The 25,683-nt window shown below is 37.6% G+C and overlaps 1 protein-coding gene across 2 annotated transcripts in view; it reads left to right on the top strand.

Moving 5' to 3' along the window:
• LOC148970773 (urokinase plasminogen activator surface receptor-like) overlaps window positions 1-18,600 on the top strand; it is a 44,466-nt gene extending 25,866 nt beyond the window's left edge. Inside the window, exons 4-8 of one of the 2 annotated variants that reach the window (XM_089123532.1) lie at window positions 15,557-15,673; window positions 15,809-15,922; window positions 17,747-17,866; window positions 18,025-18,138; window positions 18,433-18,600. In XM_089123532.1, the coding sequence (XP_088979658.1) occupies window positions 15,557-15,673; window positions 15,809-15,922; window positions 17,747-17,866; window positions 18,025-18,138; window positions 18,433-18,500 (533 nt within the window). In that variant the 3' untranslated portion in view covers window positions 18,501-18,600. Of the gene's footprint in view, window positions 1-15,556; window positions 15,674-15,808; window positions 15,950-17,746; window positions 17,867-18,024; window positions 18,139-18,432 lie in introns of both variants that reach the window. The other variant, XM_089123533.1, reaches the window with a different exon arrangement.
• Window positions 18,601-25,683: the final 7,083 nt, after the last annotated feature.

Below are 25,683 nucleotides of genomic sequence, written 5' to 3'. Positions count from 1 at the left end.
ATGTAATAATATGAAACTCGGTACACATGTTGATCTCATCGTTCATATATACCTCATACTATTACTTTTTACCCCAGCCCAACAGGAAGTCGGTTATTTAGGGTTGTTCATAAAACACTCGCAATGGAATTTGAAGTACTACTCCTAGAGAATTCAAACACACGGCACGAAACTCGGTCAGCATGAAGTCAAGGCATTGACGATGAAAGTTTGCGAGGGGATTTTTGATATCTCGAACGGTTTGGCCGTGGCGAGGAAACGAAATTATGGCGAGAAACGTGAAACAGGAAGTGTGTTATAACTTCAGCATACATTAACTGATCTTGATGAAACTTCAGCAGTGTGTTCGCTGTAAGAGGACGATCACATGGATGTGACTATTGTGAGTCAAAGTTATAGCGCCACCAACTGGTAGCAGGAAGTGTGTCACTTTCAAAATGCTTTGAACTCACCCTTTTATTTTTACCCGATGTGCTTCAAACTTAATTTGTATAATGTAAATACATAGCAGATGAAGACCTGTGAATGGATTCTTGATATCTTTGATACTGTTGCCGTGGCAACGCATCAAACTTTAAAATTCTTTTTTTTCATGATTTTGAGACTCTTAGCGGCTTTTGGGGCCCTTAACGGGTTTGAAAACTCTTGAAACTTTGCACACAGGTCAGATCCCACAGCCATCAGAGCCGGGCTGAAGATGGTACCTGGGTGTGGCAGGGGGGCTAGACAGCGCCCCCTGGAACGGGGTCCGAACACTTGGTCCATAAATCAAACACGCTTGCATGTAATAATATGAAACTCGGTACACATGTTGATCTCATCGTTTCATCTATACCTCGCGCTTTTACTTTTTACCCCAGCCAAACAGGAAGTCGGCTATTGAGGTTTGTTTGTAAAACGCTCGCAGTGGAATGTGCAATACTCCTCCTAGAGAATTCAAACACACGGCACGAAACTCGGTCAGCATGAAGTCAAGGCATTGAGGATGAAAGTTTGCGAGGGGATTTTTGATATCTCGAACGGTTTGGCCGTGGCGAGGAAACAAAATTATGGCGAGAAACGTGAAACAGGAAGTGTGTTATAACTTCAGCATACATTAACTGATCTTGATGAAACTTCAGCAGTGTGTTCACTGTAAGAGGCTGATTACATGGATGTGACTATTGTGAGTCAAAGTTATAGCGCCACCAACTGGCAGCAGGAAGTGTGTCACTTTCAAAATGCTTTGATATCACCCTCTTATTTTTAACCGATTTGCTTCAAACTTCATCTGTATAATGTAAAAATACAGCAGATGTAGACCTGTGAATGGATTCTTGATATCTTTGATACTGTTGCTGTGGCAACAAATCAAACTTTAACATTCTTTTTTGATACTTTTGAGACTCTTAGCATGCTTGAAATTGCTTGAAACAGATAGATACAGATAGCTCGACAGAAACATCACATTTATTAGCCAGTAGGCATGTGCAACTTTGGCAAAAGATTAAAGTAATGTCAAAAAAGTAAACACTAAAAGCCTAATATCTTCTAAAAATGTAATTATACATCATTTGTTTCTAAATTAAATTATACAAATATTATAATTAAAGCAGTTTTTCCCTTTTTTCATTTAAGAATTATGTTTACGTTCAAAAACAGCCAGGTTGTAAAATTCAGAAGAAGAAAAAATAATCTGAGTCATACGTAGTGCTATACTGCCCTCTTGTGTTCAATATCAGTTAGGCCTATTGTGTATATTCCCACCGGTTAATCAACGTGTGACTCCGCTGGGACTCGGGAACTTTTAAATCGCTTACTTAAAACCGAAAGTCAAAATACAGATATCCGCACAAGACATTAATGTTGTGGAGTAGAGCAAGCATTTTAAATAAATTCCTATTAAGTAGGATTGAACTAAACAGAATGAACGTTCACTCTGTTCTGCTGGTTCCTCGCTGTTGGCGCACAGTTATGAATGCTTGTGCAGCCATGAGTTTTAGTTTAATTTTAAAATTAGCGCAATTTCGGGATTTGTATTATTTGAATTTATTTTTAAAAAACACAATGTTGAGTTTTATTGTAACACTGTTTAATCGCGCCCACGGTTATATTTTGTATATTATATATAATTATAATGTATTTCTGTATAAAATAATACTACAATAAAAAACACATTTGTGACCGACCTGATCCAGCAAAATTAGTCACAGTGACCCAAATTTAAAAATTGAGATTTTGATATTAATGAAAAGAGGACACTGTAAGCTTTCAAATGATACCTTGGTCATACCTTGAATGGTTGTAAAGATATACAGATTTGAATTCTGTTCGTCTGCCCTTTTTTTCCAATTGAAAACCTAAGAAAATCGCTTTTAAAGTTTTTTTGCCCGTTTTTTTTTTTTTTTTTTTTTTGATATCTTTCAAAATCCATAGCATTTTAAGGGATAAACTATTTATTTTATATAGCTTAATTTGACCAAATAGATTAACATATATAAATGCAATTTAACGAGGCTGAAACTCAACTTATTTTTAATTTTTTTGAAATAAATAATTAAAAAGTCACTTTTACAAAAATGTTCTAAAATCAGAAAGATTGAAGAGGAGTCAGAGAGAAATTCAGTTTTCATACGGATTAGCCCACATAAGCAGAGAGCAGTCTGTTTTCTTTCATTTTGAATGGTTGTCTTTAAAAGTAGACATTTCAATATATATGTCTGTGAGGATACCTTATACGCTGACTTTCGGTTCATGAGACAAGCTTCAGTTCACGTGCCGCGCGTCTCAGCGTCGTGATTAGGCCTAGCCTATTGTCTGCAATTTATTTCTTATTATTAAATCCTAGTAATTGGTTGATGAAACATTGATTTAAATTAAGATAATTATTTTAAAACGAAATTTACTTTAAAGAAAGGCTTTGTGCTTGCATGTTTAAGCTATGTGAAAGTTTTAGTGCTGCTTCCAGAGAACGGTCACGTTCGGATTGTTTTTCCTCATAAATGCGAACACGGAAAATAAAATAAAGATTTTATGTTCTGGAGAGAGTCAACCCTTCTTCATCCGGTGAGTATTACTTTTGGTTTGTGCAGTGTGGTTCACATAGGCCAATTTATTAAAATATTTAATTATCTGGGAATTGGATCTCCTCCATAATGCTGAAATTGCCCAATTTTAAAAAAATTAGTAATAATTTAAGTTTTGTGGTGTAAGTCTACGTATTTTATAATGTTAACTTCAAATAATACTAGTAATTTAAAGATGTTGTAGCTAGCATTGGGTCTGGACGTGAAGGATAACTTCGGGAGTTGAAGGGACGTGTCGGTGTCGTTATTCTGTCCTCTCACACCGCGACACAGGTTCGTGGATCTGAGTGTCGCGATCGTTACAGCCTTAATAGGCTATATTCTTCTTGCAGATAAATATACTCACGCAGTTTAGGTTAGAAGCCTCCAGTGAGTTCAACGTTTCAGGGGATACCCGGGAAATGCTCAGAGGTGACGAGGGGAGTTGAGAAGAGCAATGTTTATTTCAGCGAATTTAAAGCTTTGACAACTTTAATCGTTATTTAAATACCTTTACTCAATTATCTCGACTACGAAACCCTGTGAGATTATTTTTGAATGTCTGTTCTTTGAAATTAGCAAATATATATATATATATATATATATATTTTTTTTTTGTTATTTCATGGTTTTTCCATATAATCGGCCCATATCTTAAAATGGAAGGTTGCAACTTCCGACTCATTTCGCCAGAGCGGGTCACATTTGATTTTTATTTTTTCAACAATGTAATGTGTAACCTAAAAATAAACAGATTATTTGATAAATGGTATATTTAAATCTGCATATTGTAGCCTAATATCTGCAGGGCAGCCTAGTCTTAATAAATGTATGCTTCATTTTTCATTAGTAAATTTGATCAATAAATTCAATAATTTAGAATAATAAGACACTATAGGGCTGTTACCCTAGGTAAGGCTGATCAAATTAAATCGGTTACACAATAATGTTACGAGATTGGTTTAACAGGAGTCAATTAAAAATCGCTGTAAAGAACGATACTTTTAAACATAACCCTAAATCACCATAAGGTGTCGCCAGATGACCGTCTTAATGAACGAGTCATGGATTCAAAATGCTGAATCATTCAGTAATGAGAAAACACATTGCTTTGAGATGCGCGATGGGTCGCTGTGATCTTTGTTTAACTATTTTCTCTGCTGAAACAGAAAAAAGTCAATATTGCATCTAAAAAGTCAATATTGCATCTAAAATGTAAGTGACTTGACTTGTGTGTGTGACTATGTTTGTTGTAGTGATAAGAGTTGCACCCTTGTTAAAGTTTAAGGCCTTGTGTTTTTGGATATATATCTTTCTTTCTTTTTTTTCTTCTTTTTTTACAAAATATGCATATAACCCATATATTTTAGATTTATTATTTGCTTTAAATTAAATTAAGATTGTATTTTTGGTAATTGAACCTGAATGAATTTAAAAATGAATGTGCTATATTTCAGATCATATTTGTTTTTTCTTAAAATTTGAACTAACTTTATTCTCAGCTGAATTATAAATATTTTATTTCTGTATGAATTAAAAACACATTTGATTTTTCTTTTTTAATCAATGTAGAATGTGTAACTGAAATATAAACAGATTAGGGCTCTGTTCGAGGACAAGTAACTAAAACCAATGCGACATGATGAATGTTTGTTTCCCAAACCATCTCAGAGTAACAGCTTACTTTTCTTTCTTACTATATTCTTTCTTACTATAAACTGTGCTGTAGAGCTTGCATCAGTCAAAGCAGGGTTACATTTTGCATGTCGTGCACAATAAACCTAAAGGCACCAGGGTGGCGGTGCCACCGGCTTCATATATATATATATGTATATACAGTATATATATATATATATAGCTGTGATCCGCGATGAAGGGCCAAAGCCAGTGGCATGGCCACCCTGGTGCTTTTAGGTAACTAAGGAACCGGGGTTGCGGTGCCACCGGCTTGGGCCCTTCATCGCTGCTCGCAGCTATATTTAGGGCCCAAGCCCTGAAAGGGCGAAGGCCCTATTGTTTTCCTTGGGATTATTTTTCTTCACTATTATTATTATAATAATTATTATTTTACTACCTTTTGGGCACTTTTGGGGCCCTTAACGTGCTCGAAAACTCTTGAAACTTTGCACACGGGTCAGAACCCGCGGCCATCAGAGCCGGGCTGAAGCTGGTACCCGGGCGTGGTAGGGCGGCTCGTCAGCGCCCCCTGGAACGGGGTCCGAACACTTGGTCCATAACTCAAACACGCTTGCATGTAATAATATGAAACTCGGTACACATGTTGATCTCATCGTTTCATCTATACCTCACACTCTTACTTTTTACCCCAGCCCAACAGGAAGTCGGCTATTGAGGTTTGTTTGTAAAACGCTCGCAATGGAATGTCAAATACTCCTCCTAGAGCTTTGATCCAAATTCGACGAAACTCGGTCAGCGTGAAGTCAAGACATTGAGGATGAAAGTTTGCGAGGGGATTTTTTATATCTCGAACGGTTTGTCCGTGGCGAGGAAACGAAATCATGGCGAGAAACGTGAAACAGGAAGTGTGTTATAAGTTCAGCATACATTAACTGATCTTGATGAAACTTCAGCAGTGTGTTCGCTGTAAGAGGACGATCACATGGATGTGACTATTGTGAGTCAAAGTTATAGCGCCACCAACTGGCAGCAGGAAGTGTGTCACTTTCAAAATGCTTTGATATCACCCTTTTATTTTTACCCGATTTGCTTCAAACTTCATATGTATAATGTAAACATACGGCAGATGTAGACCTGTGAATGGATTCTTGATATCTTTTAAACTGTTGCCGTGGCGACGCATCAAACTTTACCCTTCTTTTAGGATGCTTTTAGGATGCTTTTGAGACCCTTAGCATGCTTCAAAATGCATGAAACTCGACAGACACATCACATTTATTAGCCAGTAGACATGTGCAAAGTTTCAGAAACGGGCGTGGTGAGGGCTCAGTAGCGCCACCTTTTGACAAAAGTGGGGTTGTTAGTTTTAACTAGAGTTACAAAAATTGGTATGTATATTGTACTCCTCGAGCCGGACAACTTTCTAATTTAAACTTATTAGCTAGGACCCACAGAAAGTCAGATGTGTTTGTTTGAATGTGGTCTTGCTTAATCTGAGCCTACATCTCTGTCTTTGCCTGTCTCTGTGTGTGTGAGTGTGCAGGGGGAGGGGGCTTAACCATTTCACTGCTGTGTGTATGGCCTGCATAAAGAAAATACATTTCTCAAGCCTGGTATTTTTTAAATAAGTTTTTATTTTTATTTTTTATAAGTAAAGACATATAAAAGTTTAATTGTAGTGCATTGACAATAGTTTTATATAATTAGTTTATTAATCAGATTAACTTGGTCAATAAACTTGGTCTGAAAATTTGGTCCATAAATCAAACACACTTGCATGTAATAATATGAAACTTGGTACACATATAGATCTCATCGTTTCATATATACTTCACACTCTTACTTTTTACCCCAGCCCAACAGGAAGTCGGCTATTTAGGGTTGTGTTTAAAACACATGCAATGGAATTTAAAGTATTGCTCCTAGAGCACTGAACCAAATTCGACAAAACTCGATCAGCGTGAAGTCAAGACATTAAGGATGAAAAGGTGCCAAGGGATTTTTTATATCTCGAACGGTTTGGCCGTGGCGAGGAAACGAAATTATGGCGAAAAACATGAAACAGGATGTGTGTTATAACTTCAGCATACATTAACTGATCTTGATGAAACTTCAGCAGTGTTTTCGCTGTAAGAGACCGATCACATGGATGTGACTATTGTGAGTCAAAATTATAGCGCCACCAACTGGCAGCAGGAAGTGTGTCACTTTCAAAATGCTTTGAAACCACTCTCTTATTTTTAACCGATTTGCTTCAAACTTCATCTGTATAATGTAAACATACGGCAGATGTAGACCTGTGAATGAATTTTTGATATCTTTGATACTGTTGCCGTGGCAACGAATCAAACTTTAACATTCTTTTTTGATGCTTTTGGGACTCTTAGCATGCTTGAAATTGCTTGAAACTCAACAGATACATCACATTTATTAGCCAGTAGACATGTGCAACTATGGCAAAAGATTAAAGTAATGTCAAAAAAGTAAACACTAAAAGCCTCAAATCTTCTAAAAATGTAATTATACATCATTTGTTTCTAAATTAAATTATACAAATATTATAACTTCCCCAATTTTTCCTTTTTTTCATTTAAGAATTATGTTTACGTTCAAAAACAGCCAGAATTGTTGTAAAATTCATAAAAAAATAATAATCTGAGTCATACGTAGTGCTATACTGCCCTCTTGTGTTCAATATCAGGTAGGCCTATTGTGTATATTCCCACCGGTTAATCAACGTGTGACTCCGCTGGGACTTGGGAGCTTTTAAATCGCTTACTTAAAACCGAAAGTCGAAATACGGATGTCCGCACAAGACATTAATGGTGTGGAGTAGAGCGAGCATTTTAAATAAATTCCTATTAAGTAGGATTGAACTAAACAGAATGAATGTTCACTCTGTTCTGCTGGTTCCTCGCTGGTGGATCATATGATTACTTTGTCATAATCTATGACAAAAATGCTATTATAAACCATATTAATAATAGATAATACACATTGCTCTTATTTTTGAAAAATACATTCATGAAAAACAAGATAACAAAAATCATAAAAAAATATAGCCATGGATGCTATAAATGTTTGAAATGCATAGGACAGATGTTTAATGACGCAGCAACATATAATTGAAAGGCAATTAATAATCTGTCATTACATCACTGCATTATGATATTACGGCTCCAATACGGTGCAGCACAAAGCACTTATGTGCATCCCGAGCGGAGAATGATGTGCTTGAAGCCACATGAAGTTACAGCGCAGTGAGTCCGTATTGAAAAGTTCAAAGCACAAAGGAAATACATATTTATGAACAGTGTATTATACATTATCTATCTATGCAATAGTTTATTGAGCCTTTTCTTTTAAAGGTTTTAAATTTCAGTTACTGTGTGCGTGAAGAACAATTATAGTGCTCTGACTCTAGTGTTGTGATCTAACCGACAGCGTCCGACACCCGGTAGAAAGTAACACGGTTAAGTTACAGCAATAAAGTCCAGCAAGAAAAAGTTTCTTCATTCGAAAATATAGACCTTTAGACCTTTATCTTAAAGATCCAGTATAATAGGATTAACATTCAATCATCTTGAAGATCGTTTCATCATTGACTGTAACCGAATGTGACGTGCTGTTTGAATGCTGAATGGTGAATGACTGACAGGCGCAGAGAGGGAAAAGTTTGCAGTGTTTCCTCTACATTCATTCTCCCGTGGCGGGCCGCCACACTTAAAATCCTCCCGCCACGGCTGCAGCTTCTCAGTGACGTCCGATATTCTGCATAGTATTATGTTATTTTGTTAAGCCCCACTAAAGGCATAAAAAACTTTGTAAAGCACAATCAAGTTTTCACCCTATATTCCAAGACTTCTAAAGTCATTGTATAATGTGTAATTTTAGTCGCTAAGTTAAAGTTAACGGAAAGTCATCTCGCCTCAGTCATTCTTCATTCAGAATTCAGCGCGTCGCGTTCGTTTGCGACACGACGACACTCTCTTCAAGGTCAATATTCCCATTATTATACTTTATTTGTAGATAAAGCATAAAGTAGATGGTTTTCATAAAATGACTTTATCTTGCTGGAGTGGAGTTTATTGCCCTTTCACATTCCCTTCTCCCGGGTGTATGTGAGATTACAGCATAGAGTCGAGAGAGTGCTATTGTTCTTCATGCGCACTGAAATTTAAAACTGTTAAAAGAAAAGGCTCAAAAAACTGTTGCATATAGAATACACTAAGCATTAGTGCTGCACGATTAATCAAATCGCAATCGTAATAGCGATCTCAAACCTATGCAATTATATAACGCAAAATGCCGCGATTTTATATGAAATAAACAAATTAGGGCTATTAACGCAGCATCTCTTCATTTTTGTCATCCTTTGACTAGTGTTACACGATCCCGCTCTTATTCGTGCAAATGCCTTTTCGCATTTTGCACGACAAGAAGTGAAAAGCTGCCTGTGAATGCCCTAAATGAGACTCGCAGAAAGACGCGCGCCATAATGCGCATGCACTGACGCGTGCCAGAATACAGTTCTCTTTCGAGCTTGAACGAACAATAGCACACACAATTATGCCAAAATGTCGTTTTGTCGAGTATCTTCATAACGTAAGAAAAGTCTTATGGACGAAAAGAGTTGTGCTATGAGGCGCATGTGAGATCCGCGTCTCGGCAACGGGTGCTCTTAAAGGGCCAGCAGCGAATAAAGCGTTCTGTCAGTAAAGTTAAAAGAACAAAGGGAAATTAGAAAATTACTCACTGATCTTGACTAAAGAACTTTTGTAGCTTTAATAAGGATTATTCTATATATAATTTATAATTCATGCAGCGCAGACTGTTTGATAACTTTATTCAATTTCTGTATCCTACCTGTTAAGACAGGAAGGGCACAGGTAAATATGGTTTTTATTATGGGTTTATGTGGGGATTGTTTGAAGTTCACTTAATTTAAAAGTTGTTAAAAAAATTTTTTAGCCTAATCATTTTTTTAAAAAAGTTGATAGCTTTCACTGTAATGATGGTTTGGTTGGTTTATTGATCATTATAGGTGTTATCAATCATTTAGTTGTTGTTTTTAGTTTGAGTTGAGAAATAAACATTAATACACAGAATGATCACTAATCTGTGTGTGCATTTTACTTTAGAACCAAGCAAGTTGGACTCATGAAAGCATTTTATTATATCGGAATCGCATATCACAATTGCAATATTGACCTCAGTAATGGCAATATGACATTTTCCCCAAATCGTCCAGCCCTACTAAGCATATTATAGATCTAATCCCTTCGCTATGTTCTTTTCAATGTGAAGCGTTGCGTGCTGTGACTTGGTGTTGCTTCAAGTGCATCATTCTGCACACGGGATGCGCATGATCGATTATAATAGAGACAAGGGGGCGTGGCCTAAGTGAAAATATCAGCCCCCCCCCCGCCCGCCGGGGGAAATGGGCCTGCCCCCACAGCTTGGAAAAATCCTAGAGGAAACACTGAGTTTGTGTTCTTGAATTTAATGACTTAAATATTAATTTCTATATCACATAATAGCTTCAGAACACTAATAATACAGTACACAAAAACTTTATGGTACTTTAGAAAGTTTTTGTGCCTTTGTGCCTAACATAGAATAGTATATATGCACAATATAGAATTTGAATCAGCCTCGTCAAAGATGGCAGTGTCAGAGCCGATACCGATCCTGAGTATCTAATCGGCGCACTTCTTTTCAACAGTCAAATTGAAATTGAAATTGAAATTGCATGAAACTCAACAGATACATCACATTTATTAGCCAGTAGACATGTGCAAAGTTTCAGAAACGGGCATAGTGCAAGGACTAAATAGCGCCACCTTTTGACAAAAGTGGGGTTGTTAGTTTTATCTACAGTTACAAAAATCGCTATATACATTGTACTCCTCAAGCCGGACAACTTTCTAATACATAGTCATTAGCTCGGACCAAGAGGAAGTCAGATATTTTGGTTTGAATATGGTGAGCCTCTCTCTGAGCCTACGTCCCTGTATGGCAAGCCCTTTTAACATTTAAAAGCTAAGTTTGCCTGTCCGGAATTAACATTGTAGATATCAACAACGTCTTTCTGTCTATTCGTAATTACATTTTGGATAGTTTGTATTATCATTTAAGATATCTGTAACATAATTGTGACTAGTCGAAATGACAGAGTATGGCAAGCCGTTTTAACATTTAATCATAAAAGGGCCAAAGCCTTCGGCACCGCCACCCGGGTGCATTTAGGTAACTAAAGGAACCGGGGTTGCGGTGCCACCGGCTTGGGCCCGCCATCGCTGCTCGCAGCTATATTTATTATTATTATTATTATTTATACGACTATTCGGGCACTTTTGGGGCCCTTAACATGCTCGAAAACTCTTGAAACTTTGCACACGGGTCAGAACCCGCGGCCATCAGGGCCGGGCTGAAGCTGGTACCCGGGCGTGGCAGGGGGGCTCGACAGCGCCCCCTGGAACGGGGTCCGAACACTTGGTCCATAAATCAAACACGCTTGCATGTAATAATATGAAACTCGGTACACATGTTGGTCTCATCGTTTCATCTATACCTCGTGCTTTTACTTTTTACCCCAGCCCAACAGGAAGTCGGCTATTTAGGGTTGTTCGTAAAACACTCGCAATGGAATTTTTAATACTCCTCCTAGAGCTTTGATCCAAATTCGACGAAACTCGGTCAGCGTGAAGTCAAGACATTGAGGATGAAAGTTTGCGAGGGGATTTTTGATATCTCGAACGGTTTGGCCGTGGCGAGGAAACAAAATTATGGCGAGAAACGTGAAACAGGAAGTGTGTTATAACTTCAGCATACATTAACTGATCTTGATGAAACTTCATCAGTGTGTTCGCTGTAAGAGGACGATCACATGGATGTGACTATTGTGAGTCAAAGTTATAGCGCCACCAACTGGCAGCAGGAAGTGTGTCACTTTCAAAATGCTTAGATATCACCCTTTTATTTTTACCCGATTTGCTTCAAACTTCATATGTATAATGTAAACATACGGCAGATGAAGACCTGTGAATGGATTCTTGATATCTTTGAAACTGTTGCCGTGGCGATGCATCAAACTTTACCCTTCTTTTAGGATGCTTTTAGGATGCTTTTGAGACCCTTAGCATGCTTCAAATTGCATGAAACTCGACAGACACATCACATTTATTAGCCAGTAGACATGTGCAAAGTTGCAGAAACGGGCGTGGTGAGGGCTCAGTAGCGCCACCTTTTGACAAAAGTGGGGTTGTTAGTTTTAACTAGAGTTACAAAAATTGGTATGTATATTGTACTCCTCGAGCCGGACAACTTTCTAATTGACACTTATTAGCTAGGACCTACAGAAAGTCAGATATTTTTGTTTGAATATGGCCAGTCTGAGCCTACATGTCTCTGTGTCTCTGTGTCTTTGGCTGGCTGGCTGGCTGGCTGTCTGTGTGTGTGTGCAGGGGGAGGGGGCTTAACCATTTCACTGCTGTGTGTATGACCTGCATAAAGAAAATACATTTCTCAAGCCTGGTATTTTTTAAATAAGTTTTTATTTTTATTTTTTATAAGTAAAGGCATATAACTAGTTTAATTGTAGTGAATTGACAATAGTTTTATATAATTAGTTTATTAATCAGATTAACTTGGTCAATAAACTTGGTCTGAAAATTTGGTCCATAAATCAAACACACTTGCATGTAATAATATGAAACTTGGTACACATATAGATCTCATCGTTTCATATATAGCCTACTTCACACTCTTACTTTTTACCCCAGCCCAACAGGAAGTTGGCTATTTAGGGTTGTGTTTAAAACACATGCAATGGAATTTAAATTATTGCTCCTAGAGCACTGAACCAAATTCGACGAAACTCGATCAGCGTGAAGTCAAGACATTAAGGATGAAAAAGTGCCACGGGATTTTTGATATCTCGAACGGTTTGGCCGTGGCGAGGAAACGAAATTATGGCGAGAAACATGAAACAGGATGTCTGTTATAACTTCAGCATACATTAACTGATCTTGATGAAACTTCAGCAGTGTTTTCGCTGTAAGAGACCGATCACATGGATGTGACTATTGTGAGTCAAAGTTATAGCGCCACCAACTGGCAGCAGGAAGTGTGTCACTTTCAAAATGCTTTGAAATCACTCTCTTATTTTTACCCGATTTGCTTCAAACTTCATCTGTATAATGTAAATACACGGCAGATGTAGACCTGTGAATGAATTTTTGATATCTTTGATACTGTTGCCGTGGCAACGAAACAAACTTTAACATTCTTTTTTGATGCTTTTGGGACTCTTAGCATGCTTGAAATTGCTTGAAACTCAACAGATACATCACATTTATTAGCCAGTAGACATGTGCAACTATGGCAAAAGATTAAAGTAATGTCAAAAAAGTAAACACTAAAAGCCTTATATCTTCTAAAAATGTAATTATACATCATTTGTTTCTAAATTAAATTATACAAATATTATAACTTCCCCAATTTTTCCCTTTTTTCATTTAAGAATTATGTTTACGTTCAAAAACAGCCAGAATTGTTGTAAAATTCATAAAAAAATAATAATCTGAGTCATACGTAGTGCTATACTGCCCTCTTGTGTTCAATATCAGGTAGGCCTATTGTGTATATTCCCACCGGTTAATCAACGTGTGACTCCACTGGGACTTGGGAGCTTTTAAATCGCTTACTTAAAACCGAAAGTCAAAATACGGATGTCCGCACAAGACATTAATGGTGTGGAGTAGAGCGAGCATTTTAAATAAATTCCTATTAAGTAGGATTGAACTAAACAGAAAGAATGTTCACTCTGTTCTGCTGGTTCCTCGCTGGTGGATCATATGATTACTTTGTCATAATCTATGACAAAAATGCTATTATAAACTATATTAATAATAGATAATACACATTGCTCTTATTTTTAAAAAATACATTCATGAAAAACAAGATAACAAAAATCATAAAAAGATATAGCCATGGCTGCTATAAATGTTTGAAATGCATAGGACAGATGTTTAATGACGCAGCAACATATAATTGAAAGGCAATTAATAATCTGTTATTACGTCACTGCATTATGATATTACGTCTCTAATACGGTGCAGCACAAAGCACTTATGTGCATCCCGAGCGGAGAATGATGTGCTTGAAGCCACATGAAGTTACAGCGCATTGAGTCCGTATTGAAAAGTTCAAAGCACAAAGGAAATACATATTTATGAACAGTGTATTATACATTATCTATCTATGCAATAGTTTATTGAGCCTTTTCTTTTAAAGGTTTTAAATTTCAGTTACTGTGTGCGTGAAGAACAATTATAGTTCTCTGACTCTAGTGTTGTGATCTAACCGACAGCGTCCGACACCCGGTAGAAAGTAACACGATTAAGTTACAGCAATAAAGTCCAGCAAGAAAAAGTTTCTTCATTCGAAAATATAGACCTTTAGACCTTTATCTTAAAGATCCAGTATAATAGGATTAACATTCAATCATCTTGAAGATCGTTTCATCATTGACTGTAACCGAATGTGACGTGCTGTTTGAATGCTGAATGGAGAATGACTGACAGGCGCAGAGAGGGAAAAGTTTGTGTTCTTGAATTTAATGACTTAAATATTAATTTCTATATCACATAATAGCTTCAGAACACTAATAATACAGTACACAAAAACTTTATGGTACTTTAGAAAGTTTTTGTGCCTTTGTGCCTAACATAGAATAGTATATATGCACAATATAGAATTTGAATCAGCCTCGTCAAAGATGGCAGTGTCAGAGCCGATACCGATCCTGAGTATCTAATCGGCGCACTTCTTTTCAACAGTCAAATTGAAATTGAAATTGAAATTGCTTGAAACTCAACAGATACATCACATTTATTAGCCAGTAGACATGTGCAAAGTTTCAGAAACGGGCATAGTGCAAGGACTAAATAGCGCCACCTTTTGACAAAAGTGGGGTTGTTAGTTTTATCTACAGTTACAAAAATCGCTATATACATTGTACTCATCAAGCCGGACAACTTTCTAATACATAGTCATTAGCTCGGACCAAGAGGAAGTCAGATATTTTGGTTTGAATATGGTGAGCCTCTCTCTGAGCCTACGTCCCTGTATGGCAAGCCCTTTTAACATTTAAAAGCTAAGTTTGCCTGTCCGGAATTAACGTTGTAGATATCAACAACGTCTTTCTTCCTATTCGTAATTACATTTTGGATAGTTTGTATTATCATTTAAGATATCTGTAACATAATTGTGACTAGTCGAAATGACAGAGTATGGCAAGCCGTTTTAACATTTAATCATAAAAGGGCCAAAGCCTTCGGCACCGCCACCCGGGTGCATTTAGGTAACTAAAGGAACCGGGGTTGCGGTGCCACCGGCTTGGGCCCGCCATCGCTGCTCGCAGCTATATTTATTATTAGTATTGGTAACACTTTACAATAAGGTTCATTAGTTAACATTAGTAAATGCATTAACTAACATGAACTAAAGATGAGCAATGCATTAGTTACAGTGTGTATTAATCTTTGTTAATGTTAGTTAATACAAATACAGCTGTTCATTGTGCGTTCATGTTAGTTCACAGTGCATTTACTAATGTTAACTAATACAACATTTGATTTTAATAACGTATTAGTAAATGTTGGAATTAATATTACCTAAGATTAATAAATGCTGAAGAAGTATTGTTCATTCTTAGTTCATGTTAACTAATGTGGTTAACTAATGTTAACTAATTAACCTTATTGTAAAGTGTTACCGTAGTATTTAATGAATACTCATTTCTACCCAGCATGTATTGAATGTATTATCTGGTACGTTGATGTCACTGAATGTCTTTCTCTGTCTTTAAGGATTTTCTCTCAAGTGTTACAAGTGCACGTCTGATTCAAATGGTGTCTGTGATGAGAGAGAGCAGACATGTCCAGCTGGAGATTATAAATGTGCAAGCACAAGGAAAATATCATATGGTATGAAGTGGAAATTTACTGAAAGTGATAATATGAAGTTATAGGTATCACATCACATAATTGCCAATGTTGCAAGAGGAATATGATTTCTGGAATTGTTTCTTTACCCTATTAAAGGAAGTTGTCTTTTTTCAGGTCACACTAAGGTGTCTTCTACAACTAAAGGGTGTGAACATCAATGTGAAGACGGGCCCCAACAAAATGGAATGACAACTACGTGCTGTGACACTGATCTTTGCAATGCAGCGGGTAAGGGCCCCACACTTTCAGAAAGAGGTGATTCTGTCCTCTGCATTTTTTTGGGGGGGCCAAGCGCCAATATTTCCACCCATGTTCTCTGATTTGTTACTTAGTTAGTGAACTAACATTCAGCCAATCACAGCACGAATCATCTCTTGGGCGTGTTTGCCAATGAGCTTCAAATCTCTTACTGCTCTTGCGAATTTTTGTTCGTTTAGTCACTGTGATGTTTGGCCATCTAATGCACCCCAGAAAAAAGCTTTTTTCAAACACACACTGTAAGTATAATGTGTTACAGTATGTCGCGATGACATGTTTCCTTGTTATGATTTAAAGGGTAACTAAACACTAAAACAACTCTTTTTTAAATTTGGTTATAAAGTGTTTTAATTCTGCAATATATGGTGTAAAAACGTTTGAGTGCTGCCTTCTTCAGGTAGAACGGTGGCTGCAGATGAATTTTCCTATTGGAAGTTGTGGTGCCCTGTGATGTAAGCAGGCACCAGCTAACCACGCCCTTGTCTACAGAGAGAGGTGCACGCCCCCCTCTGCTGGGCTCCACCCACTTTTCAGTATAGAGCATCACAGTCGCTGGTGCCGGAAGTAAACTTCCCATTCATTTCTCCCATTGACATTTTGTAAAATCCATATCTAAAGAGTATTAGAGCATGTCTGAGGATAATCAGCTTCGGCTGAACTCATAAGCATACAACACATCATTTCGAGTGAAAAAACGAAGAGAAAATCCAAAAAAAGTCGAGGGTACAAGCCTGTGTACATATTTTCATTTCCGAGCAAAGGAACTACTCCTCCCATAAACTAACGCGCCTCAGTAAAGTCGTCTGAAAGCCACCGTGAAAGAGCCTTTTGAGTGACTTCCAAATCTGACCACGGGCACGTGAACTTTTTCCTCCAGTGAATTTTATATAGTGAAAGTGCAGGGAAACTCATTTTCCTCGATTTACTGAAGCAAACGCATTTGCAGCCCGACATGCAAAAACATTGAGTATCTGGCTCGCTCATTAGCTAAGCTGTGACAACTGCACATCCAATGGCGCGCGGGCGTCTCAGAAGTGCGACCAATGAACTTAGCCCTACGTCATTACGCGATCTTCAGTCTTCACGTACCTTCGCGGGGTTTCAAACATGTGACACGACTTCCACCAATCAGATGCATCACTGTTGGATTGTGGGATTGTTCTGGGTTGTGGGTAATGAAGTAATTATCCAATACATCGCGAATAAAAGGCATTTATCTTAAAACAAGGTTAGTGCCCCATGAACTTTTGCCGTTTATTTGAGCATATACAATCGCTAAGTACAGCCGTAGCTGGTTTTAAGTCTACCATTTATGGTTACGTTTTTATGGCTTATATCTCAAATGTCAATGGAGAAATCGTATTGAATTTTTACTTCCGGCACCGCTGTGGGCGGGACTGTGATGCTCTATTTTTCAAATATTGGCAGTGGGTGGAGTTAGGCTTTGACCAGGGCTTTAGTTTAACCTACTGTAACGCAGTAAGACGTGTAAGACAACAGAACCCGTATGGACCTCGTCAGTCACGTTGTGCCGGATTGTGTGTTAAATGCTCTCCACTTGTCGCTTTGGATAAAAGTGTCAGTTAAAAGAGACATAACAGACTATTCCCAGCAGGCACACAACGTTTATTTTGAGTATGATATCACAAAAAATAGGTTGCTGTAAGCTATCATGGCCTACTATAATTATAGTAGCTATTATTAGTATATAATGAATACTCATTTCTATCCAGAATGCATTGAATGCATTATTTGGTACACTGAGGTCAATGAATGTCCCTCTCTGTCTTTAAGGATCTTCTCTCAAGTGTTACATGTGCGAGTCTGATTCAAGGGGTTTCTGTGACGCGAAAGAGCAGACCTGTCCAGATGGAGAGTATAAATGTGCAAGCAGTACAATGGAAATGTCATATGGTATGAAGTGGATATTTACTGAAAGTGATAATATGAAGTAGAAGAAGCATTATAGGTTAATCTCATCACACAATTGGCATTAATTGTCTTTTGCAGGAGGAACATGATTTCTCGAATTGTTTCTTTACCTTATTACAGGAAGTTTGTCTTTTTTGCAGGTTACACTGAGTTTTCATTCACAACTAAAAGGTGTGAATATCAATGTGAAGACGGGCCCCAACTAAATGGAATGACAACTACGTGCTGTGACACTGATCTTTGCAATGCAGCAGGTATTGGGCTTTAGTACACATACTCAACTAACTAACAGTTGCCTTTTCCCACCAAAATTATAATTCAAACACAAGGGATTGTTCAGAATGAGCACAAAATCTAATTTCAATAGATAAAAAAGTGTTAAATTAGAAAACTGTGAAAATAAGAGCTTTCCGAGAATTTGCACTTTGTATTGTTTTTTAGAAAACTGATGAAATCGATCAACATTAAACATGCCATTTTATTAATCACTGTTATTATTATTATTACTATATTATTAATTAATTCAAATTTCTGGATCATGTTTTTAGATGGAATGTACAAGAGAAGGTTCCTCCTGCTCTTCTCTCCTCTTCTCTTCTACTTCCTGTTTCAGTGAGTCCAGATTCTGTAGCAAACACCAGCGAATATGATTCACATTCTGAGGCATTGCTATACTTAATAATACTCAACTGAATAAAGCTTGCTTGTTGCTCTGCTGTTCTTTGTCTCATTTCATAAATCTTAATAAACAGTTTTGCAGTTTTACTCTTTTCTTATTTATTTATCCTTTATTTTACCGGGTAGGCACATAGAGGACTCATTCTCATTAAAAACGGCGACCTGACCAAGGTAAAATGTCAAGGAGCAGACACATAAAGTAACACATAACGGACAATATAGTGTAATACGGGTGTACAAGACAGTAGTTCAGTCAAATGGTACATCGTACAAAGTAATTCAAACTACAATAGCTAGACAGTGTTCCTAATAAGAGAATAATAAATAATTAAACTGTGTGAAGGTATAATACAGTGTACGTTATTGACAAATAGCAGTACTGGAAGAAAGAGAAATAGTAAAACACTCGTTTGCAAAGAGGAGAAATAATAATGCTAACAAGAACAGTGATGTGTCAATAGTTTAGATATCAATCGTTTGAAAGCGGGTAATGGTACAAATGTTTCAAGCCTGAAGGATTTTTGAAGTTCGTTCCAATCGTTAGCAGAGGAGAACTGAAAAGTGAGACAGCCAAAGGAAGTGCGAACGTTGGTGGTAGTTTATGAGATAAACCTACTTGAACGCAGGTTGCGAGAAGGAGAGGTTACTGAAATGTTTCTCAAGTAGGTAGGGCCTATGCCTAGCCCTAGAATGATTTTGTAGATGAAAGAAAACCAATGTCTTTGTCGTAAAGGGAAGGGAATTATGAAGGGAAGGCCAACCAATAAGTGTATAAAGTTTACAATGGTGAGTACTAAATGGGGCATTGGTAGCAAAGCGTATAGCACTGTGATATAATACAACTAGCTTTCTAAGAAGAGTGTTAGAGGCGGATTTTTAAACCACATCGCCAAAATCTAAGATAGGCAGGATAGTCATATTCACAAGAGCGAGTTTAGCAGAGAAAGTGAAAGAGGCCCTATTACGAAAAAGAAAGCCAATCCTGGATTTTATTTTAGATTGGAGTTTGCTAATGTGAGTGTGGAAGGAGAGCGAAGAATCTAACCAAATACCAAGGTATTTGTAATTGTCAACGATTTCCAGTGCAACACCATCCAGGGTGGAAATTTTTGTTGTGTAGTAAAATGAAGAGGGAGATTGATTAAAGATCATACATTTTGTTTTGCTGGAGTTTAAATTTAGTTGGAGACCTCAGAATGAGTGCTCATTCGATTTGACATATTTCTCCGAACTCGGGTCACTGTTCTCACATTATCGTAGTGATCTGAGCACTTTGTAACAATCTCAAAAAGGATGTATATTTTCCTTCATTTCATGCAAATCACTTGCATAATTTTCTCAAAACACTGTGCACAAAATTCTTAAATGTTTTCACAGTTCATACAGCCAACCAACTTTAATATATCAGGGGGAAAAAAAACAATGGCAGCTCTTTATATTGGTTTTACAAAAATTATAATCATTTGTGCACCATTTTTCCAAACTCTGTTATTTGTTAAATTCTCAGTTTCTCAATTTCTCATTTAGCACCAAATAAAAATCTGCAGAGTTACAACACATGGATTGCAAATCTAACTGTTTACAATTATCTCAATTAAAAACACTCTAAAAGGAAGAAGTGTAAGAGAAGAGGTTGAGGAACAGTGGAAGAGGTAGAAAGAGATGACGGGAAAGAAATGGAGCAAGAAGAGTGGAGGATTTAGAAAGTAGAGGAGTAGAGGCAAACTCCACAGGTAATGTTAATTAGACCATTATAGGTTAAACTGAAAGAAAAAATTGTAGCAATATAATATCATGGGGTGGTGATGGTGCAGTGGATAAGACACATGTCTTTGGTGTGAGAGACCCGGGTTCGAATCCACTGTGAGACAAGACACCAATGTGTCCCTGAGCAAGACACCTTACCCCTAGTTGCTCCGACCTCTGACAAATATAGCAATTGTAGGTCGCTTTCGACTTAAAGTATGGGACATAAATGGGACATAAAGTGTCCCGTGGAGATCAATTGTTATAAAACTAAATTCGTCATTTAAGAACTTTAGAGAACACAATAAAAAAGGACATGAAAAACTAATTTCATTTTTATTTTTTATAAAATGGTAGATAGGCTCAGGACTCGGATATCATCCAAAGAGGATTTTTATTAAGCGTTAAAGTTCTTAACATAACGTAACGTTAACAAAACATAACGTTTTTCACTTTAAAATAATGGGCCACATCACTAGTAGTTCCTGCGGGATGACAAGGTAACGCTTAAAGGGTTAGTTCACCCAAAAATGAAAATTCTGTCAGTATTTACTCACCCTCATGTTGTTCCAACCCCGTAAGACCTTCGTTCATCTTCGGAAAACGAATTAAGATATTTAAGATATTAAAATTGCTCCTGCATACAGTCCATAGGCTTCTTGAGGGACTGGCTCTTGCCGTCCCCGAAAAGTCATAAAAGACATCGTTAAAATAGTCCAAGTGACTACAGGGGCTCAATCTTAAGTTTATCAAACGACGAGAACACTTTTGTGCGCAAAAAAACAACAAAAATAACGACTTTATTTCAACTATTCGTTTATTTCTCCCTCTGCGCGAGTCAGCTAACTAGTTTAATAGCGTAAGCTTCTGTTATTGTACGTCACACGCATCACACACACATGACCAGCGTCGACCAATAGTGAGCCTACGTGTGACGTTGCTCTACGCAATCACACTACGTTAACGGACTATAGGCTTATGGAGAAGGAAGTGAATAGTTGAAATAAAGTCGTTATTTTTGTTGTTTTTTTGCGCACAAAAGTGTTCTCGTCGTTTGATAAACTTAAGATTGAGCCACTGTAGTCACTTGGACTATTTTAACGATGTCTTCAATTACTTTTCGAGGACAGCAAGAGCCAGTCCCTCAAGAAGCCTATGGACTGTATGCAGGAGCGATTTTAATATCCTAAATATCTTAATTTGTGTTCCGAAGATGAACGAAGGTCTTACGGGGTTGGAACAACATGAGGGTGAGTAAATACTGACAGAATTTTCATTTTTGGGTGAACTAACCCTTTAAGTAGTTATTGTGGATTAACATGTTTTTCACAAATGATACAAGTAATTTAATTTTATATTTGACACATACTGTACAGGTTCTGTGAGGCACTAATATTCTAACAAACACTGTAATCTGGAAGATGTGGTTTTGCACTTATCGTAACATAAATGCAGCCAATTTCTTCATTAAAGATGCTAATTGTTTTTGACAAGTGAACATCAATGTTTATATTGATGTCCTAAAGAGAAGTCCACCTCAGGCAGCTACTGGAACATAAAGTTATAGGTCTTTGGAGTCTAATCCAATCATGAGAGTGTCAGCATCACTTCCTAATTATTTATTTACCAACGCATTCTCACCCTAAGGCGTCACCTTTGACCATGCTTCAATATTTGACGCTTTAGGCGCCCTTTAGCGTCACATACATGACGCGATCCTATGGCGTCATCTAACTGACGCTAAAGGAAAGCGTCAGTTAGAGGATGCGGTTAGGTTTAGGTCTGGGGTGGGGGTAGGGTACACGCGATCCTAGGGCGTCATCTAACTGACGCTAAAGGGCGCCTAAAGCGTCAGATATTGAAGCATGGTCAAATGCTTCCCAAGGCATCAGTTAGGTGACGCCTTGGGGGTGAGAATGGGCTGTTATTTAAGATTTATTTTTAAAAACGGTCTTTTTTAGCATTGTTTTATGTTTAAGTTTTAAATAAACAGAGAACATGCGTCCATCCTGGCAAGAGTAGTGGTCACAATCTCAACCTAGCTAATGTATTTGGGGGGATGTATAAACTTCATAAACTAGTTTCCACAAAGAACCCATTTGAGGCACATGCTTCTGAAATGTTTTAACCATGTTAAGAGTAAAACCCGCACAATTGTTCACTTTTTAGACATGTTACTTTTGTGATTAGTAATTAATTGGTTATTATTTCTTAGTTCACAAGTATAGTTCTCAATGAGGATATATTTCTTTAGTAATAATCAAATACCTACCAAGGAACTACCTTTGTACTAAATTACCTATTACTTAATGCTTAGTTAATATTGCTTCCATATTAGTTAATAGTATTAACTTCGGTGTTAATGCAGTACTACCTATTACTTCCTGCATAGCTACTTGTTAAATGCGGACCATTATTTTAAAGTGTTACCATCCAGAGCAGACACTTATCTCGGTTGAGATATGGCTTGGAAAAGGGTAAAATTTCACACCGTCGCCCAGCCTCTCGGGATACATAGTCTCAAAGTTGGATGTATCTTCTCATGCACACAGTTTGACCATTTTAAACTTAAAATGACAAGAAAAACATGTAAACACGAATGAAAACTGCTAACTGCAATGCATTTCAATGGATGGGAAAGCAGAGAATGTACGAGTGTATTGGGTTAGCCATATGCGCACTGTAACTGGCTCAGCACGTTTGGGGGCGTGGATTAGCCATAGGTCAATTGTGCAACAGTTGCCCATACATGCTGTATAGTGTATTTGTGAACATATACTGTATGTGACAAACTCCTGTAACTCCACTGCACACCGAACAAGCAAAAGACTCACAATTTTAGTGATTTAAATGTTTCACATCAGTGTGTAGTTTGATGTGTATATGGCTAATCATTTGATGGCGTTGCATTGGTATAAAAAACAATTTTTAGAAGAGTTCAAATAAGTGATTGCTGCAAGGTATGAGTGTCGTTTTGCATGTTCTGTGTGTGTTTTTTGGCTTTGAGTGTAGAGTTTCGAGAAAAGAAGCCATAGTTTGAGAAATTGTTTTTCGGTAAGCAGTTTAAAAAAAATTGTAACACATTTAGGCCTATTTTCTTACTCTGTGACACTCACACAACCACAGACACATTAGTCTCATACATCTCAGAACATGTTTGTCTCATCTCACAACAAAGGTTTTTTGTTTGGTTTTCCCAACCAGTGACACTCACACAACCGCAGACGCACATTTACACTGTCTACACCCACCTATTTTAATCACATAAAAATACGCCCATAATTATGTTTCTTATGTTTCTTGTACTTTAGACGTAGGCCTACTACAAGCAAATATCGTGATACGTCAATAACGTGTACCTGTTGATCTATGCAGAAGTCGCAATGGCTTACTGACGTTCTCATCGGCTCCTTAAAGGGTTAGTTCACCCAAAAATAAAAATTCTGTCAGTATTTACTCACCCTCATGTTGTTCCAACCCCGTAAGACCTTCGTTCATCTTCGGAACACAAATCAAGATATTTAAGATATTAAGATCGCTTCTGCATACTAGTCCATAGGCTTCTTGAGGGAATGACACTTGCTGGCATCGAAAAGTCATCAAAGACATCGTTAAAACAATCCAATAAGTGACTACAGTGGCTCAATTTTAACTTTATCAAACTATGAGAATACTTTTTGTGCCCAAAAACAAACAAAAATAACGACTTTATTTCAACTATTCACTTCCTTCTCTATGGGCCTGTAGTCAGTTAACGTAGTGTGATAGCGTAGAGCTACGTCACACGTAGGCTCACTATTGGCCGACGCTGGTCATGTGTGTGATGCGTGTGACGTACAATAACAGAAGCTTGCGCTATTAAACTAGTAACCTGACTCGAGGCAGAGGGAGAAATAAACGAATAGTTGAAATAAAGTCGTTATTTTTGTTGTTTTTGCGCACAAAAAGTGTTCTCGTCGTTTGATAAACTTAAGATTGAGCCCCTGTAGTCACTTGGACTATTTTAACGATGTCCTTTAATGACTTTTCGAGGCCAGCAAGTCATTCCCTCAAGAAGCCTATGCACTAGTAGCAGGAGCGATCTTAATATCTTAAATATCTTAATTTGTGTTCCGAAGATGAACGAAGGTCTTATGGGGTTGGAACAATATGAGGGTGAGTAAATACTGACAGAATTTTCATTTTTGGGTGAACTAACCCTTTAATCTGACTTAGTATGGCGCGCACCCCGTGCCAAAATTAAACATACTGTGACCGATCGAAAGTCAAACCGAACATCTTGCACTCAAAATTATCTATTTTTTAACTATGCAGGTATCCAAGCTGATGTGTAAAGACTCTATATGGACATTAAAAGGCAATACATATCTAGATTATTCACCTAAAACAACACTAAAATATTAACTGCATCCTGCTGTAGCCTACTGTAGCCTTTGAATAAGCCTTTTACAGTTTTTCTGAATAGATAAAACCCTAAACTCAATTCCTCCATTCACTGAACTAGATTATCAATAGCCTAAGCCAATTTGTCGAATAAATCATTATTTCAGCGAAACCTTAAAGGGGAAATGAAGCAGTGAATCAAGTTTACATGATTTACAAATGGATTTCCAACATAATCAACAATTATATAAGAAACATTACAAATGTAAACATTTACAAGAAAAAAAAAAAACTTTGTATCTTTCGCCGCCAGGGTGCCGCCATTGTGCAGGTGACGTCACGGGGTTGGTTGGCTCAAGTTTAACAGGCTCTGGGCACTGAAAATCGTGACATCAGACTGTGTTTACACCAGTGTTTTGACCGCGAACGACTAATGTTAGGTACAGTCATTAGACAAAAAGACGACTTCTCATGTTATATGTTGACAAACTGCACATAGAAACATTGTTCGCGATGTCTGTCGTCAGATATTCCCGTCTCATCAACAAATGTAAGTTAGCATGTATTTGTTAAAGGGGAAATGAAACGTCCATATTTTCGCAGTGGTAGTGCTAGTAGGTACAGCCTACATACTAGGAAAAAGTGTCTCCGCTCTGACATCCTTCAGGGAAAGCATCGCCGCTTCCACGTCTAACTCACGGCACAGCATGGTAACGTTAAACGTGCGCGCCGGTGATGCAGAATTGACCACGCAATACATGCAAGATCAACCTCTTGACAGCAGATGGACTCTGACACGGAGGGCATCGCAGGACAACAGCCACACTGACACCTGGTAAGTTAGCGTTGCAAACCTTCGCCCCAAACCACCACCGGCTGTTCTACACAGCAACGTAACTTACATGGTGTTGACGAGACAGGAATATGACGGCAGACATCGCAAACAATGTTTCTATGTGCAGTTTGTCAACATATAATTAAAAGTAATTTAA

The sequence above is a fragment of the Pimephales promelas genome, chromosome 19, assembly GCF_988280905.1.
Source record: "Pimephales promelas chromosome 19, fPimPro1.hap1.1, whole genome shotgun sequence".
NCBI classification, from domain to species: Eukaryota; Metazoa; Chordata; class Actinopteri; order Cypriniformes; family Leuciscidae; genus Pimephales; species Pimephales promelas.
This window is presented reverse-complemented; position numbering and strand designations above follow the sequence as displayed.